At 42.5% G+C, this 19,435-nt stretch overlaps 1 protein-coding gene across 9 annotated transcripts in view; it reads right to left on the bottom strand.

The window, feature by feature from the left end:
- HDX (highly divergent homeobox) overlaps positions 1-19,435 on the bottom strand; it is a 56,314-nt gene that overhangs the window by 19,656 nt on the left and 17,223 nt on the right. For all 9 annotated transcript variants that reach the window (XM_077308971.1, XM_077308976.1, XM_077308975.1 and 6 more), the window contains 2 exons: positions 17,967-18,020; positions 5,697-5,843 (listed from right to left, as the gene is read on the bottom strand). In XM_077308971.1, the coding sequence (XP_077165086.1) occupies positions 5,697-5,843; positions 17,967-18,020 (201 nt within the window). The remainder of the gene's footprint in view (positions 1-5,696; positions 5,844-17,966; positions 18,021-19,435) is intronic.

The following is a 19,435-nucleotide window of genomic DNA, read 5'->3' as shown; positions in this document are numbered from 1 at the left end:
CCAATGAGGGTTACACCAGTTGTGGGGGGGAATTAATTTTTAAAAAATAAATATTTTCTCAACCCATTACTCCACCTTCTATCCTTAACAAATTCACCTCTTCTGATACCTTTCAATGAGGATTACTTATTTATATATTTCATATAATAATGCCAATAGCCTTTGAATGTTCAGGTGGCCTTTGGTTAACCAAGCTAGTCAATCCTCTTGCGGTTGTTTTTTGTTAGGGTAGGTGGTCAATCCTCTTGGGGTTGTTTTTTGTTAGGGTAGGTGGGAGGAAGAGGGAGGCCTAGCCTGGTCTCATACTCAGCCCTGCAGAGCAGGCTGCTGGGCAGCTTCAGGGCTTTGGTGGGAACAGGGGCCTAACTTCTGCCACCTGGATTTGGGTCATGGCAGTCAGTGGGGCAGACTGCTAGGCTGCTTCAGGGCATGGGGATGGGTAGAGACCAGGGCCTCGCTCCCACTAGAAGAAGAGTTGGTTCTTATATGCTGCTTTTCTCTCCCCGAAGGAATCTCAAAACGGCTTACAGTTGCTTTCCCTTTCCTATCCCCACAACAGACACCCTGTGAGGTGGGTGAGAGAGCTGTGATATCACTGCTCGATCAGAACAGTTTTATCAGTGCCATGGCAAGCCCAAGGTCACTCAGCTGGCTGCATTTGGGGGAGTGCAGAATCAAACCCAGCATGCCAGATTATCTTTAAAGTTATCTTTTTTTTCATTTTATAAATTTTTCTGCAAATCTGATAACTTCTCAGGTTTGTCCGCACTCCTAATCACTATACCAAACTGGCTCCCCCCCCCCCTTGCTCGGTCCCAGCAGTGGGAGAGCAGGCCACCACTCTGCAGCCAAATGATTCTTCATTGCTGGGGGAGGGGTTGTTCCGTATGTTTTTTAAAAACTTTTGTTTGGGTGAGCTGGGTGGAGAGAGATGGGGCACCATGTCACTTCTGGGGGAATGACAGGGAGGCATGGCCAGATGACATCATTTCAGGGTTACCTCAAAACCTGCAAATTTTTCCAGGAGTTATTCCACAGTCAAAAAGGCTGGGTTAGAGTTTCAGACTAGAATCTGGGAGACCTAGGTCCAAATCCTCATTCTGCCACAGAAGCTTGCTGAGTGATTATGTGTGAGTGATTATGTGTGAGTGATTATGTGTTAGTCAAACACACTCAGCTTAGCCTATTTTGCACTGTTTTTTTGCAGATAAATAATGATGTAGTTGTTTTGTGTTCCCATGGTAGAAAAAGGCAGGGTAAAAATGTGATAAATAATAAATATAGCTGAAGATAGGGATTGGTTTGTGGGGGGGGGGCAGGGAAGAGCGGAGGATGAGAAAATTAAATCCCCGGCCCAGCAATCCCCGGCAGTTCATCAGAATGCACCTAGTGGTTGGCACCACTTAACTTGACCAGACTTTGTCCAGGGAGAGGCTGCCCCAGGGAGAAAAGGAAGGAAAACCGAATGCTGGAGGAAGATAAAGCTAAGTAGGCGGGTGGATTGCAAATAGAAGGACGTGGGAAATGGGGACAGGCTATGGAGGTTTTTATGGATGGAAAAGTAGAAATATTAGAGCAAGGGAAAATGAGAGGCCTCCCACAAATCCCTGTGGCTCCTCTCCTTGTTTTATGAAATAGCCTTTCTGAAAATATTTACAAAGCCTCCACTTTGATGAGATCCTACACAGCGTGCAAGGAGAAATGGCTCAAGAATATTTTTTTACTTTGCCACTTAATTTTTAATTAATATGTTTCTTAGTATTAATTATATATTTCTAATATCAGTGGAAACCTGCCTTGTGTCTTGTTTTAGAAACCAGTGGGCTAAAAATGTTCAAAATGTTCAAAAAGCTCATATTTATGACCAAAAGCAGACTGTCTGGGAATTGCCTTCTTGGACAATGTTTTCCACAGTAATAAATTGACCTATGGTGTTTTTAAGAATCGTGTATACCCAGGCAAAGTTAAAGAATGGCACTGGGGCATAATACAAGTACAAATCCAAAGAAGGGGCATGTGAAATTAGCTTGCATCTTTACAATGAAAAGAGACAGAATAGTCCATTCATTTTCTTTTGCAATGAAATGCTGCAAGTATTTAAAGGAGCTCTTTGGGAAAAAAATTGTATTGATACTGGAGTCCAGGAGGTGCAACGGCCTCAAGATTTATCGATGCATATTCTGCGGGAAAGAGTACAACTGCACTTTCTACGCCAAAGGCCAATGGGACAGAATTCTACGGGAACGACAAGATGTAGCAAGCCTCAAGATGAGACCCCCTTAAGAAGACCGAAAGCTCATATTGTTCTATGTTTAATGTTAAGCATTTAATCTAAATCTGGAAACTTACTATTCTTTGTATTAATAACATATAAAAAGGTAAAGGTATCCCCTGTGCAAGCACCAGGTCATGTCTGACCCTTGGGGTGACGCCCTCTAGCGTTTTCTTGGCAGACTCAATACGGGGTGGTTTGCCAGTGCCTTCCCCAGTCATTACCGTTTACCCCCCAGCAAGCTGGGTACTCATTTTACCGACCTCGGAAGGATGGAAGGCTGAGTCAACCTTGAGCCGGCTGCTGGGATTGAACTCCCAGCCTCATGGGCAAAGCTTTCAGACGGCTGCCTTACCACTCTGTGCCACAAGAGGCTCTATTAATAACATATACTGTATTCTAAATTTCTATTTTTATGAAAAAGAGGGAGCAGTGTTTCTTTCTCTCTTGTTTCTTTTCTTTTGTAGGCATATAGGTAATATAATCGTTAATGGTGGAAATATAAAACGGGGTTTTCCCCCCTTATTTTTTCTTTTTTCTTTATTAGCGTATTGTTATAGGGCCAAAGCTCACACTGATCTGTAGAAAACGTTTAATGTTAAGCTCTCAACTTAAATCTGAAAATATACCTGTCAGGATGGCTCTTAGAATGGGTCAAGTATAAATTGTTTTGTAGATGTATCTGTATTAAGGATAAGGAGAAGCTATGAAATCCTCTTGTAATTTTTTTTTTTGTACATCTTTAAGGTAAAGCCCTACTTTCTTTTCCCTTCATTAGAGTATTGATACAGGGCCAAAACTCATACTGTTTTACAAGAAATGCTTAATGTTAAGCATCTAACTTAAACCTAGAAATATCTGTCAGGATAGCTCTTAGATTGTATCAAGCAGTTAACGTGAGGTCTACGATCTCTCAAGTAGGTTGATTATTAACAACTTCTCTTTTGTATATCTAAATAGGCCTTTTTTAATGTAGTAGAAATGTGGATGGCTCTTAGACTCAGTTTTGGGCAAAAGTTTATACCATTGTGTAGTTAATGTGGGGTCATACATTTTCAAATGATGATTATATCATTTATATTATAAAAAAGAAGAAGAAGAGTGTTCTCCTTAACAACCAAAAAAAAAGCTATGCTGGAAATCACAGAACCTGCATGGACAAAACCCATCTCAGCTGAGTACAGGAAATGTAGTAAGGAGAACTAGGTAACATGGAGTGAAAACGCTGGCTAAATCTAATGACTGTACTAAACATGGGCCAGGTGATCTAAAAACACTGTAATATTTCTGAAGGCTGTTTCACACATTTTATTTATTTGTTTTAAATGCTCAGTTGGTGAATCACCTCTAATCTCTTTACTACCATCCCTCTACTATTGTGCCATCTCCATCTGCTATTGTGCATTGCCTTCTACCTTTGTAATCTAATTCTTAAATGATTTAAGACAGATTATTATATATCTTATACAATTTTCTGTTAGCACTGCTTTGTAATTCTGTATTCTAAATCCTATCTCATTTGTTTACTGGATGTTTTGTGTTGCCTGGTTAAATTGTTTTTATATTTTGTAATCAGCCAAATCTCAGTGAGGAAGGCAGTCTACAACTATAAAGTAACTAAAATAATGAAAATAGTATTCCAGTTGTTCCAAAGACCTTTTGAGAACATCAGTCTCTGAAACAGAATAAATGGCACAAAGACAACATCAAAAACTGTATTTCTACATTCATTTCTGATAAGAGCATCTGGACTTTTTTAGGGCAATTTTTTTTTTGGGGGGGGGGAGGTAAGAATACTAAAGAATAAACCTTGAATAGTCATTCCTTTTAATGTATTTTTGGAAAATACAGAGCAATCTTCCACTTCAGAAAATTATTTATATGGTTTTGACTACTTTCTGAAGTACATCAACAACCACAACAATCAACAGCTACTAATATTCAAAGCCTTTCACGCATATTATATAAAGTCTTTACAAGAATCCCAAAGTAGGTCAAGTATTTCATAACGCAGATTGTTAGCTCTGCATGCTAGGATTACTACTTGTTATAACTGAGGAAGACAAGATATGAACCAGGATCTTCTCCACACATGAATCTTCTCTTTCTCCACATATAAATCTATAACAGGCCCCCCAGAGCCTAGAGCACCAGGCACCAGATTTCTTGAATTCCATGCTTAACTCATCTGGCTTTAAATCCTTGAATTTGAAATATCAGGCAGTAAACAATGGACCTTCTCTTATGTTCCTCCATTATGAAAAACAGTTCCACTTCCTTCTGGTTGAAAGTAATTTACATTATAGGTGGGCATGAACCTGGAAAATGGAAGTTTGTGGGGTTTATGGGCAGTCATAGCTTGGGGGGACATCATGAACCTCAAACCCCAAACCTGCACGGATCTCACCGTGCTCACAAACATTTAGGTTTGCATGGGTTTGTTAATTGTTTAGCTGTTTCCTGGAGTGCTGTATTTGTGAAATTAAAAAAAAAAGACATCTGCCTGCACTTAGTGGAAAAGCCTAGTCATAGGCACAACAAGGCTCCAATTAAAACCCAATCAGGTTCCAAAGGGAGGGGATGGCCCCCCTTGAATGCCAGCCAGAAATCTGCAGCCAAAGACCCACAGGTTACACTGAAAATGCTCCTTCTCTGTAAACGCTCCACCTGAACCACTCAATCTAACGAAATTATCTCCCTCCAAATAGCAATGTGCCTCTTCTTTTCTCCTTCACTCACTCTGACTGAGAGCAAAACAATGCAATGAGCTCTCACGGGGCCCCAGGAAGTATATATACCAAAGCATTCCCATTGAAACCAAAGGGAACACTACTCTTGGCTAACAAGGATGCCAATCAAACTAAGCGGGTAATCATTGGAGTAGCCATGGAAACCAAAAGACAACTCACCCAAACCTCATCTATGTAGAGAGGGAGAGATTTTTGCGTGCTTCACCCACTTGAACGCATGCGCCAAAGGAGGAAACTCCACCCCCCAAAAACACATATGTGGTCGTGAGCAGACTTCGGGGTGTGGTCAGACAAGCCCCAGTTCGCAACCCCCAAACCATCCCAATTCGTGGGTCTGCAAAGACCCATGGGTTGGCCCATGCCCATCTCTACTTTACATGCTGACCAAGTATAACCTTTTGAGCTATTGCTAGTACAAAACCCAGTATAAATCACAGCCCAACTGGAGCGTCAAGCATCCAGCTTGGGCTGCCGATCGATAAATGTCTCACCTGAGAGATTTTAGCTATAAATAGATAGGAAACAGAGCAAAAGAGCACTTCCTAACACGTCCATTAATTATGTAACACATGCAATCTATTTCAGTCTACCTCATGCAATTTTAAAGAAAGCTTTAATCTGGGCTATTTTTGCTTTGGCATAAAAAAACAAAAAAAACCCCAAGAGTTCCTTACCCGCACTATTTCACAGTCAACATTCAACTCTGCAGCAACCGCTTCAATTTTTTCTCTGCAAACTGAACCAAGGCTGGTCATTCCCTTGTCCCAGTATTTCTTGAGGGTCGCTAAATCCCGGTCACTGAACTGTGTACGATCCTGTAGCTGCAAAATAAACATATAGGTTTCAAGACCGGCTAACTGACAATAAAGACATATGCTGAAAATGAAGATGTTCGTTATGCTACTGGAAAGGAAAACACACGATAAAAAACAAAACTTGGATTATGGCGCCAAATGCACAAGAAGTGAGAAAGTCAAGATACGTATCCACTATCAATCAAAAACTAATACAAATATAAGAGTAAAGAGATCATATAAATGTTGGAAATCCTTTTTGAAGTCTAATGGGAACCAATCTCTTCCCCTAGGATTGCCAATTTCCAACAGCACTATAAAAATAAGCCACACTCAGTCCTCTCAGGCTTCAATGGAACAAATTCTGAGATACAGTAATGCGAGTTGTCAATTATCCATCCGTGAGAAAAATGTATAATTGGATAATTATGATGGATGAATAACTGGATATTTCTTCTTCTAAGATACTTGTGAATGCACATTGTTTTTACTTTGATATGATGTTTTTATTCTTGTTCTATAGGTTCTAATAAATAGTTTAGTTTGTCTAGACAGGCTGTTGACATTTGATATATCAATTTCATGTCAGAAATCTTTCAACATTTGTATTAATGAATACATGTTTTCTCACTTTTTGTATATTTGGTGCCATTACCAAATTTTTGTCTTTTCACTGTTGGTTTTTGACTGGGTAACCTGTTTATACTCATATTCTGATTTCAGAAAACAAGACAAGCACATTAAACACAGACCAAACTTTAGGCTTGATTTTGATTTGACTTGTAAAAATTCCTCGTAAGGACATGATGAAAAACTGAAAGTTCAATATCTAGTCAGTATGACACAATTAAATAAATAAATAAATATAAGAGATTAAATGAACGTTAGGTCACCTGTAGGGCAGAAACCCCCTGGCTACATCCAGCGGCTATGCACTCTGCCTTGGGGCCAACGGAGCAGTTCCACAGATGGAAGAGGGGTAATATTTACCAATTCCCCCCTCCCACTGCAGACCTCTAACTCTCACCTCATGATGTTCTTGGGGGGTCTCCTGACCCCCAGGAACAGCATTCCAGGGGATAGTTTGGGCTGCATCAGGAAAGGAGAGGTAAGAAAGTTAGATTCTGTGAACTGAAATCACTTCTGTCTGCAGAATTAATCAGGTATTAAAAGGAACTCTTAATTTCCAGTCATAGCGGCCACCACGGAGAAACCTCACATTGCCTGAAGAAATGTTTAGACTTGGAATTTGCATAGTTTATAGAGGGTTCCAGAGCCTGCAGCCAGCAAAACTCCTTTTTGTGTTTAGGTGTCTATGCATATCTATATAAACAAGGGGGCATTCTCAGGCAATGATTCTGAAACAGGCCTTCTAACTACCGCTGCAAGACAGATTACGAAATGGAACCTCCACATTCAGAGGGTAAATTGGGGGGGGGAGCTGCTTTCTTGTGTTGTTTTTGGGTCCATGAGAGCGTCTAGTTGGCGACTGGGTTAGACAGAACTCTGATCAGATCTAGCAGTGATCATCTTATGTGCCTTCGGTGGTTCTCTCAACTGCAGACCTTGCATTTTTTGCCATATAAGACAATGGAGTGAATCCAGCTTCTCTCTATGCCAAAAAAGAGGAGGCTGAAACCATGGAAACAAGTGAGCAGGAGAGGCATATTAACTCCCACATCACGGCCCTCAATGTCCCAGGTGGTCTCAGTTCCCATTATGCCCCAAGCCATTATTAATTCTCAGGCTTCTGACTGTTCCTGCTGCAGCTGACCCTGGTCTCTCCCATGATGTCTAAACTGTTCTGAACTCCCACAAAATCCCACAGAAACTAGGAATGTGGAAGGTAAGTTGGGGATGAAACTTCACCAACCAAGCTTCAGTAAGCAGGTAGTTGAAGAAGAAGAAATTAACCATGTATACCAGTTTTCACTTTACCATTTGAAACAACAGTGCTACCCAGTGTTGAATTCTTCAGTCTAGTTTAGTTTATTATTGTGATTCGAGATCAGCAGTGAGGAATATATACTACACACTGGATGCATAAAATAGATATTCCATACCAAAAGTGGTAAAAATAAAATGATTAAACACTAGACCAGTGGTCCGCAACCATTTCCAGGCTGCGGACCGGTGGCTGCGGGGTGGGCGATTGCCCGACCGCACATGTGCAGCACTCCTGCGCATGCGCGGCCAGGGCACACATGCACGTTTGCGGCATGCGTGGCCGCAAATGCGCATGCGCGGGAGTGCTATACATGCACGCTTGCAGCCGCACATGGCACAAATGCACATGCGCGGCCCGGTGCGGCCCTGCGGAGGCAGGGAACCGCGGCCCAGTGCCAGGGCCTTCGTGGCCCTGCACCGGGCCATGGCCCGGTGGTTGGGAACCACAGCACTAGACTATATTCTTCTGCCCTGTTAAACATGCCGAAGTGCAGAATCTTGCTACCTTAAGGGTAGTTTCATTGAGACAGTCATTATAAAAATAATGTGATCTACCTGGACATTTGAACTGAACTGGGGTAATGTACATAGTCCTGCTAAAATTGGCAATTTAAGAGGACGTGTTTGAGTGTTTCTACCATTCCGGACTGACCTATCTACCTTCAAGAAGGGCAGATGGGGGAGAATTAAGCTAGAGTACAGTCTCTATGGTGTTTGAAGTATTCTAATATGTAAAGATAGTTTGATGGAACATTTTTTTATTACAGTTCTCCCCTGCGGAAGCAGAGCAGGACCATGAGCTGTTGATTTGAAGGGCAGTATCCCTGCTTGATTAGTGCTCTGGCTCCTAGGTATCCAAGAAGCAGTAAGCCTGTACAGGAGAAACCAAGAAGTTGCAATTTGTCCTCTATTGCTGTCATCAACCTTGAATGAAAAGAGTCTGAAAGGACTAATGGAGTTAACTGCGGTGGGGAGTTTATCTTGACCCAGAAGCATGTAACTTGAAGCCAGGTATGTACCTCTAGTGGAACCAACCCTGCCTTTAGCCTAAGCAAGGCACTGGGTACACAACAAGGTATTCTAAATAAGCATCTGAGGAATTTGGATTAGATTGCTTCTAGTTTGCGGTGGTCATTCGACAGGCATGTCTGTGAACCATATACGTACGTTGGGGGACTACCTTGCCCTGAAAGAGTTTCAATGCATATGGTATTCAAGAGCCCCCTTTTAAGGAAGAATATTGCTGTAGGTGCTCTTTCAGCAGATTCAATTACATCAGAAAGCAGAACTGTCTATAAGCCAAATGGTCGTTTTCCACATATCCTGAAGGATAGGTTGTGAGATGGCTTTCTAGGGAAGAGCTTTAATTAGTTCACTATAAAAAGCAGCTCTGTGGCTTAAGTAGAGGCTGCATTTTTGGCATATTCAATACTGTACATAGTTTATCATGTGAGAAGGTCAATATTAACAGCTTTTAAGCTTTGGCCAACCACCTCCTGCAGAAAGTGTGGGTTCTTTGAGACACCCCAAGAAGGAGGAGCTATGCAGTGAGTCTTAAAGGATTCCTAATGCATAGGTGCTGCTGTGCAGGAGGACAGAAAAATAAAGTCCTTTGAAGTCAGGAAACATTATACAGATGTTCCTGCATTGCAAACATACTCTTATGCTATCCATTCTTAAGGCTGCTTATGTTTTCCAGTAATGAAAAGTACCTACCCTAAAAAGCCTCAACTCTTGTACTGTTCGTACAGATAAATGGAAATTAAGAAGATGGATTCCTGCAGAGTTTGTTCAGTCAACTATTACCAAAGTTGGCTATTCCACTCTCTCTACAGGTATCTTTCTCAGTTATGTAGAGAAAAACTTTCTCCCCCCTCTTAGCGGCAGAGCAGAGATCTCTGCAATTTTCCCATGTGAACGGAACTGCAAGAACACAGTCAAATATTGAACTTCACAGTATGTAAGAAATTATCCACTTTTTAGATTCTCTGACCTAGAGGAGGTCTCAATTTCAAAGTTGAAACTTTTCAAAATTGTCATGAGGACTGGTTTTGGAACATGCACATTATATCACTGTCTGCCTCAGTTACGGTAGTTGTTGCATTTTTAGGTACTACCCTCCCCCTCCAATATTTTGGCATTCTAAACATTCTCAATGGGTGAAGAAACCTCTCAAGGGCAATATGTCAGATATCAGCATTATTGTTATTAACATCTGTGACATAAACAGAGCAAGGAAAAATTAAGGCAGGCAGCACAATAAAATCAGAGTCCAGTGGCACCTTTAAGACCAACAAAGATTTATTTAAGAAATGAGCATCTGAGTGTAAGCACTCTTCCTCAGCACAGTATAAGAGTGTTCTTTCTTTGCCATTAGCTTGCAATGACCTCATGGTGACCCAATGGGGTTTTCAAGGCCACAGACTTCAGAGGTGGCTTGCTAATGCCTTGCCTCTGGACCTCCCTGGTAGTGTCTCAACCAAATACTGCTCAGGGCTGACTCTGCTTAGCTTCTGAGATCTGGCAAAATCAGGCTATCCAGGTCATGGCACCTGGATAGTGTAGCATGGTCCTCCTCAAAAGATAACACAGGGACCATGTGCAATGCATGAGAAGAGATCCTGCCTCTCTGTGTCAATCATCAGTCTCCGGTTTGAATTAAGAACAGCTCTTTGTGTGAAGAACAGCTAAGAACCAATCAGGACCCAAGGATGGCTGAGAAAGCCAGAAGGGAGGGAGGAGTGAGAGAAAAAAACTATCACTCTGTGAGTTCAGAACAAATAGGGTTTGGATCCCTAAACTGTTAAGAGAACTTGTCTAGGAGACTGTTCTGGGAGGCTAAATGAGTGAATGATCTGTGCTTACATAGGACAGGTTGTTTGATAATTCTTTCTCTGGAGACTTTGGAAGTTGAAGAATCTGTCCATTTTGATGAAATAGGCTAACACAGTGAATACTCTGGGAGCAGAGTGTGCGTGTTTCAAGGTCCAGTTTTAGAGGAAAGCTGTCTAATGATCTGTAGCTTCTGAGAGTAGCGCACATTTTCACCATGAGAATCCTGAAAATGAGTGACGGCCAATTTTCACATCAGAAAGAGAAGTTCGTCTGTTAACAGTTCTGTGCATCAAGGAGCTGATACTAAAATGTTATACCCTGAGCCCAGCAAAAGCTTTGTGTGACTTGTAAATAGCTTTAATCCTCATTTCTGAACCTCTACATGACCCCCAATAAGCTGGCTCTAAGGAGCCGGAAAAAAGAGCCTCTTGTGGCGCAGAGTGGTAAGGCAGCCGTCTGAAAGCTTTGCCCATGAGGCTGGGAGTTCAATCCCAGCAGCCGGCTCAAGGTTGACTCAGCCTTCCATCCTTCCGAGGTCGGTAAAATGAGTACCCAGCTTGCTGGGGGGTAAACGGTAATGACTGGGGAAAGCACTGGCAAACCACCCCGTATTGAGTCTGCCATGAAAACGCTGGAGGGCGTCACCCCAAGGGTCAGACATGACCCGGTGCTTGCACAGGGGATACCTTTACCTTTAAGGAGCCGGAAACACGATTTGGGGGTGAGCGGGAAGGGAGACGGTTCTGCTCCCATCGGTTCCTGGAGCAGTCCCTGAGGAGCCTCCAATTGAGGCTCTCCCACCAGAATTTCCCTCTGCCCCTTTAGGGCAACCCTGGGGCAACTAACTGGCAGCCCATGACTCAGCCCATGAGCCTACCAGGAGTTGCCTCAACTCAGCAGAAACAGCAGGCTTGCGCTGAGATAGAGGAAACACAGTGCCAGGTTAACAGCACACATAGCAGCTGCAGAACCAGACTGGACCTAGTTCTATGCAGCATTCTGACCCAATTAAGACCTTACCAGCAGAGTTCCAGGACCTGCCTCTAGAACAGCTGGATCAGCTTATTCTCACTCTATTTAAGATGAGTGCAAGGAAGGGATTGGGATTGCTGCTGGATCAACCAATTCCCAAGTCTCTGTCTGTGTGACTGCTCCTGTACTCCCGACTATGCCAGGTGATAGTCTGCAGGCTAAGGACGCCAGAGCAGGAAGCCTGTGGCCAGAACAACCTTATTTTTCCCATGCCTGGTTGTGAATCAAAGATATTTTAAAATCTTGTCTCGCTAACGTTTTTTATGAAATAACTGCACATAGAAAACCACTTAAGTGCAGTCTGTTAGTTATGGTTGCCAACTCTGGCCTTGTACCCATGGAGGTGGGAAGTCTAAGGAGAAAGTTAGCCTATATTCTAGGGTATAAAAAGTCTGGCCTTTGAAGCTGCTATTTTCTCCAGCGACACTGATCAGTTGGAATCCTGGGAAAACATCAGAACCTACCTGGAAGTTGATAACCCTACTGTCAGTTGAAGGTTTAAGTAGAGCAGGGGTAGTCAAACTGTGGCCCTCCAGATGTCCATGGACTACAATTCCCAGGAGCCCCCTGCCAGCGAATGCATCTGGAGGGCTGCAGTTTGACTACCCCTGAAGTAGAGGTATGATTGAACTCCCCCTTCAAGGATCGCTGCCTTGTCGTGGCAAGGAAGCTTGCGTAGCGCAGTGAAACTATGAGCTATGCCGTGCAGAGTCACCCAAGATGGACAGATCATAGCAGAGAGCTCTGACAAAAGGTGATCCAATGGAGAAGGAAATGGCAAACCACTCCAGTATCTTTGCCATGAAAACCCAATGGACAAGTTCAAAAGGCAAAACGATATGACGCCGGAAGATGAGCCCCTCAGGTCGGAAGGTGTCCAATATGCTACTGGGGATGAGCAGACGGCTAGTACGAGTAGCGCTAGAATGAATGAAGCTACTGGGCCAAAGCCGAAAGGACGCTCAGTTGTGGAGGGAACTGGAGGGAAAAGCAGTCTTGGGATACAATCCCCAAAATGACAAAATGATCTCAGTTCGAATCCAAGGCAAACCATTCAACATCACAGTAATCCAGGTCTATGCCCCAACCACTGCTGCTGAAGAGGATGAAGTTGACCAGTTCTATGAAGCCCTACAACACCTTCTAGAAGCAATGCTAAAAAAAGATGTGCTTATCATCATGGGGAATTGGAATGCTAAAGTAGGAAGCCAAAAGATTACCGGGATTACAGGCAAGTTTGGCCTTGGAGTACAAAATGAAGCAGGGCACAGGCTGGTAGAATTTTGTCAAGAGAATACAATGGTCATAGCAAACACTCTTTTCCAGCAACCCAAGAGACAACTCTACACATGGACATCACCAGATGGTCAACACAGAAACCAGATTGACTATGTGCTCTGCAGCCAAAGATGGAGAAATTCTATACAGTCAAGTAAAAACAAGACCAGGAGCTGATTGTGGTTCAGATCATCAGCTTCTTGTTGCAAAATTTAGGCTTAAATTGAAGAAAGTAGGGAAAAGCACTAGGCCACTTGGGTATGAACTAAATCATATCCCTGACGAATATACGGTAGAGGTGACAAATAGATTTAAGGAATTAGATCAGATAGACAGAGTGCCTGAAGAACTATGGACGGAAATTCACAACATTGTACAAGAGGTAGCAAATAAAACCATCCCATAGAAAAAGAAATGCAAGAAATCAAAATGGCTGTCTGAGGAAATTTTACAAATAGCTAAGGAAAGAAGGGAAGTGAAAGGCAAGGGAGAAAGAGAAAGATATACCCAATTGAATGCAGAATTCCAGAGAAAAACTAGAAGAGATAAGAATGCCTTGTTAAATTAACAGTGCAAACAAATAGAAGAAAACAATAGAATAGGGAGGACCAGAGATCTTTTCAAGAAAATTGGAGATATGAAGAGAACGTTTCATGCAAAGATCAGTATGATAAAGGACCAAAATGGTAGGGACCTCACAGAAGCAGAAGAAATTTTTAAAAGGTGGCAAAATTATACAGAGGAACTATACAAGAGCGAGCTTAACATTCCTGATAACCACGATGGGGTAGTCACTGACTTGGAGCCAGACATCCTGGAATGTGAAGTCAAATGGGCCTTAGGAAGTCTGATCAACAGTAAAGCTAGTGGTGGTGACAGCATTCCTGTTGAACTATTCAAAATATTAAAAGACGATGCCGTAAAAGTGCTACACTCAATATGCCAGCAAATTTGGAAAACTCAACAATGGCCACAGGATTGGAAAAGGTCAGTTTACATTCCAATCCCAAAGAAGGGCAATGCCAAAGAATGTTCAAACTACCGTGCCATTGCACTCGTTTCTCATGCTAGCAACGTTATGCTCAAAATCCTACAAGCTAGGCTCCAGCAATATGTGGACCAAGAACTTCCAGAAGTACAGGCAGGATTTCAAAGAGGCAGAGGAACTAGAGATCAAATTGCCAACATACGCTGGATCATGGAGAAAACTAGTGAGTTCCAGAAAAATGTCTACTTCTGCTTCATTGACTATGCTAAAGCTTTTGATTGTGCGGAACACAACAAATTGTGGCAAGTTCTTAAAGAGATGGGAATACAGAGCATCTTATTTGTATCTTGAGAAACCTTTATGCAGGTCAAGAAGCAACAGTGAGAACCGAGCATGGAATCACTGATTGGTTCAAAATTGAGAAAGGAGTTTGGCAAGGCTGTATACTGTCGCCTTGCCTATTTAACTTGTATGCGGAGCACATCATGAGAAAGGTGGGATTAGAGGAGTCACAAATTGGGATCAAGATTGCAGGGAGAAATATCAACAACCTCAGATATGCAAATGATACCGCTCTAATGGCAGAAAGTGAAGAGGAACTAAAGAGCCTGTTGATGAGGGTGAAGGAGGAGAATGCAAAAGTTGGCCTCAAACTCAACATCAAGAAAATGAAGATCATGGCATCTGGCCCTCTCAATTCCTGGCAAATAGATGGGGAAGAAATGGAGATAGTGACAGATTTTATTTTCCTGGGCTCCAAAATCACTGCGGATGGGGACTGCAGCAAAGAAATTAAAAGACGCTTGCTCCTGGGGAGGAAAGCTATGGCAAATCTAGACAGCATCCTAAAAAGCAGAGACATCACCCTGCCAACAAAAGTACGTCTAGTCAAGGCTATGGTATTCCCAGTTGCAGTGTATGGCTGTGAAAGTTGGACCATAAGGAAGGCCGAGCGTCAAAGAATTGAGGCTTTTGAACTCTGGTGCTGGAGAAGACTCTTGCGAATCCCTTGGACTGCAAGGCGAACAAACCGGTCAGTCATAGAGAAGATCAGGCCTGACTGCTCCTTAGAAGGCCAGATCCTGAAGATGAAACTCAAATACTTTGGCCACCTCATGAGAAGGAAGGACTCCTTGGAGAAGAGCCTAATGCTGGGAGCGATTGAGGGCAAAAGAAGGGGACGACAGAGAATGAGGTGTCTGGATGGAGTCACTGAAGCAGTGGGTGTGAACTTAAATGGACTCCGGGGAATGGTAGAGGACAGGAAGGCCTGGAGGATCATTGTCCATGGGGTCGCGATGGGTCGGACACGACTTCACACCTAACAACAGCAACAACGATTGAACTACACTGAATGCTACCTTTGTTTCAACAGCATTTAAAACCCTGACCTTCACACTACGTGACAAAAGACATAAAGTTATGAATGACGTGGAGAACAGGCTGGGTGACATTTTTCACTCTCTCACAAATGCAAGGGTTTTTAGGACCCACCACTGAAACTGACTGGCAATGCAAGAAGGACAGACTAAAAGTCCATGAGACATGATTTACAGAATTCACTATACAAAACTGTGATGATGGCCGCTAGTTTGGATAGCTATGAAAAGGGGTCAGGCAAATTCAAAGAGTAGCAGTCTACCAATGGCTGCTGATCAGAACTAAGAGAACACTCCAATGCAGCTTTATTCAGTTGGGCTTACTCTCAGAAAAGAGTTTCTAGGATTGCACTGTAAAAGGGTATTTTGACTAGTGTCAGATTAGGATTGGAGAGACCCAGATTCAGATACCTGCTCTGCTATCGAAGCTTGCTGGGGGTCCTTGAGCAAGTCACACACTCTTAGTCTATTCTCCCTCAGAGAGTTCTGATGAGGATAAAATGGAGAAGAGAATGATATAAGTTGATTTTCTCCATTAGGGAGAGAGAGAGGGTATAAATGAGACAAATAATAAAAATATCTGAATATCAAATGCTGAGGACAAAGAACAGAGAAGGTTTTAGGCCTTGCTTGAGGGCTTCTTAGACTCTGACTGCTGAACGAGGGGTGCCCTTACTATGATCCAGAATCATGTTCTTATAAACAAAGAGGACTGCCACACTGGTTCCCAAGCCAATTACTCAATAAAAAGTGATTCCCAGCTCAAACATTTTGATGTAATGAGGAGAACAAGATGGATTTGTAAACATGCCATAGTTTGGCTCAGTAAGCACACACCAATCTAGATGGCAGGACGCCTTTCTGATAGAAACTTCCTCGATCACTGCAGTCTACTTTGTAAACCGGGATTCTAATACATTACAGTCTTTTAAGGACTCTTCAAATGAATATTTCCAGTTATTTTCAGCTTTGGGTCAATTTTCTCTGCATCCCAAGGCCCTCAAAATTATTTTGCTTTGTTTTCTTTACAATAAATGGGGACACATGCACATTACTTTACCCCTTCTCAAATCTCATTTTCATTATGCAAAACCTAGAAATTGTGCCATTTGTTAGACTTCAGAGTTTCAAACAGATTGAATATTGCTTTTAAAGCATGTTCAATTGCAGGGATTCAAGCTATTTAACACCATCACAAATTAATAGTTAGATAGTTAAACACCACCACTAAGAGAAGAATCTGTGCACTGTTGTTTTTCCAGGGTAGATTTAGAGTTATTGCAGAGCTAAAAGATTTATGGCCTTCTATCATTGCCTTTCCCTTCCTATTTTGTGCCAGGCAGCCTGGATTTCATTCTTTGTAAATTAATTTAATGAAAAAGCAAATGAAGAAGGCAAACTACTTAAAAGTCTGGAGAATATAACAGAGGAACTTTCTACAGTTAGCTGAAATGGACTATATATTTTGAATATGAAGATTTTATTTTGAGAACTATCAATTAGAGCTGTCCTTGTTATGCCTCCATTAGCAATGCTCATCATTTTTAAAGATCTTATTCTGTAGCTCTAATGCTATTTTTCACTCCACTGGGTTTTCCTAGTTATTTTCACTGACATCAGTCCATAAGAAATATTTGACAAGTGAAAACATATTCCAGTCCATTTTACAAAGAGAGAAGTTCTAATTGCACTTTTATTTAAGCTTTTTATTGCTGATAGGCCATTACTTAAACCGGCTATGAAAACTGCATGGAGAGAACTAGTTAACCATACAACTTTAACGAGTCTGATTTTAGGACATCTCTGTATAAAAGGCTAAAGGTCCTGTTAATTACCTTCAAGGCCTTACGCGGTCAGGGCCCAGTGTACCTGAAGGACCACCTTCCTGCCTATGCCCCCCAAAGAGCCCTACGCTCTGCCGCCACCAACCGGCTAGTGGTACCTGGCCCTAAAGAAGTGCACCTGGCCTTCTCTGTCCTGGCCCCCACTTAGTGGAATGAGCTTCCAGAAGAGATCAGGGCCCTGACAGAGCTAAAGCAGTTCTGCAGGGCCTGCAAAAGGGAGTTCCTCCACCAGGCATTTGGCTGAGGCCAGGCACAATCAACCAACATCAGCAGGGCCCCTGTCGCCCCCCCCCCTCCCAAAATCCACTAAGACTCCTGGACCTGTTGTATTATCATTGTTTAATGTTATACATTTACTCTGTTATTATCATTAGTTATATGTAATGTTCCCTATATAGTTTTTGTCCTATGTAAACCGTCCTGTGCCTTCAGGGAGGGCGGTATATAAATTTAAAAAATAAACAGGCATAAATAAAAGGAAGTTTTTCACTCTTTCTAATTTACTACCATTGCTACTAACAGCAGCTTCAAAAATTTTAAAGGTGTGCAGATTATAGAAGTAGCTTATATCAGATTTTTTTTTACCAGTTTTGTTGATGGTAAAGACAATGCAGTATACAAAATTGCTCAGAAAAAATGCACCTATCGGTGGATAATCATTCATATCTATCAGGGTATCCACTGCTCTTTCAAAAGTCACACCAAAGAAACCAGGAGGATAAAGGATTTCCTCTAAGCCTAAAACATATACAACCAAAACATTTTAATACCTCCTAAGAACAGTACTTAAAATCACTCAAATGCTGAATGCAGTGGGCCCCACATGGCTTCAATGCATAGTACTTACTGCTCTTTTCCGGGAACACCCTGTAATCCAAGGCACAGTAAGGTTTCCTGAAATCTGTAAAAGGACAAAGAATGCGATGATTAGACAAACTCATGTGGCAAAACCTACAGTTTGTTGGGCAAAGCTCAAGCAAAGCAAATCCACACAAATATCATACCCAACAGTAAAGCAGTGATCCCTGTGCTAACAGTGAATGCAGCAAAACCAGGCCACCCACATAAATATGACTTTTTAAATTAACCAAGGAAGCCCTGTCACCACCAACCCCTAAACTTTACCTGATGGGGACTGAATAATATGCTGTACAAACTGGCTTGTTCAAGTCACTTTTTAAGTCCAGTTGCCATTTCATTTCGGCACTGTGAAGAATATGGAGTATAGACCTTTTCTTTTTTTCCAACATGGGAACATTTTCTATGGCCCTGATTTGACTGTGATGACTTATGACCTCCAATGTTCTTTGCCTTTTCTCCGGTTGCTTGCTTAGGGAAGATCTGATGAATCTTATAGATGAGGGGTCGGTGGGTGTGACATTCAATGGAATAGATTTGAGTGACCACTTCCTTGGACCATTGATCTGCTGCTGCCTTGAGTGAGGTTTGTTGGGAAAGCTGCAATCTGCCCCCCACAGGATCCATGGGATAGCCCTTGGATTGCTTGGAATCTTGCTCAATTTTGTCTGAGTGTTGGTTTCTGAAGAACCTTGAGTTGAGTCCCTGGCAAGAGGACTGTCTGAATTGATTCTAGGACTGCCTTTCTTTTGGTGATTCCTGCCCGCTTCTGATGTAGCTGCGCTTCTTACTGAATGGGTAGTGATTCCCATCGGAGGGATCAATTTCTGTGAGCTATATGCTTCAGCAAGTACCACTCTTAGACATCTTCCTATGGCCACACTGGACATCTTAGCCCCTTAGTTTGGATCGGATACAGAGATAAAAAGTGACTCCAATTTCCTGAACTTCTGTGTTCTTATCAGGAAGGCCTTTAGGGTTCTCCAAACATCTAAAGTGTGCCAAATTACCTTCGGATGTATTGACTGGACAAAAATGATGTTAGAGTGATGTCTTGGTTCTGCTGAAAACTTGACAGCACCTTTAGACGGAAGGTGTCTTGTGACACCTTCCTTGTCCTTGTGAAACAGGCAGAGCTCCTTCTTCTTCTATGCCTCTGCTCTCCTTACAAGCAAGCAGAGAATGTGTAACGTTGGCAGAGGTTTTGGTGTGTTGGTCTTCAAAATGGTCACTGTGTTTCTTCTCCTGAGCCTTTTCCCGCGCTTCTCTGTCTTGCATCACTTGGTGTCCTTTTGGGCAGGCTCAGCAGAGGCTGGGTTTGGGACAGTCTGTTTGGGCACATCCTGCAGTACCAGAGGCTCCTGGTCCATGGTGTCTCCAGCTCTCCCTTGGAAAGTAGTTCGTCTGCCACAGTCTTCCGACCTAGATGTCCAAGGGCCGTTGGGGAGTGACTAAGCC

The sequence above is a fragment of the Paroedura picta genome, chromosome 13, assembly GCF_049243985.1.
Source record: "Paroedura picta isolate Pp20150507F chromosome 13, Ppicta_v3.0, whole genome shotgun sequence".
NCBI classification, from domain to species: Eukaryota; Metazoa; Chordata; class Lepidosauria; order Squamata; family Gekkonidae; genus Paroedura; species Paroedura picta.
Note: the sequence above shows the minus strand (reverse complement) of the source record. Positions and strands in the feature narration are given on the sequence as shown.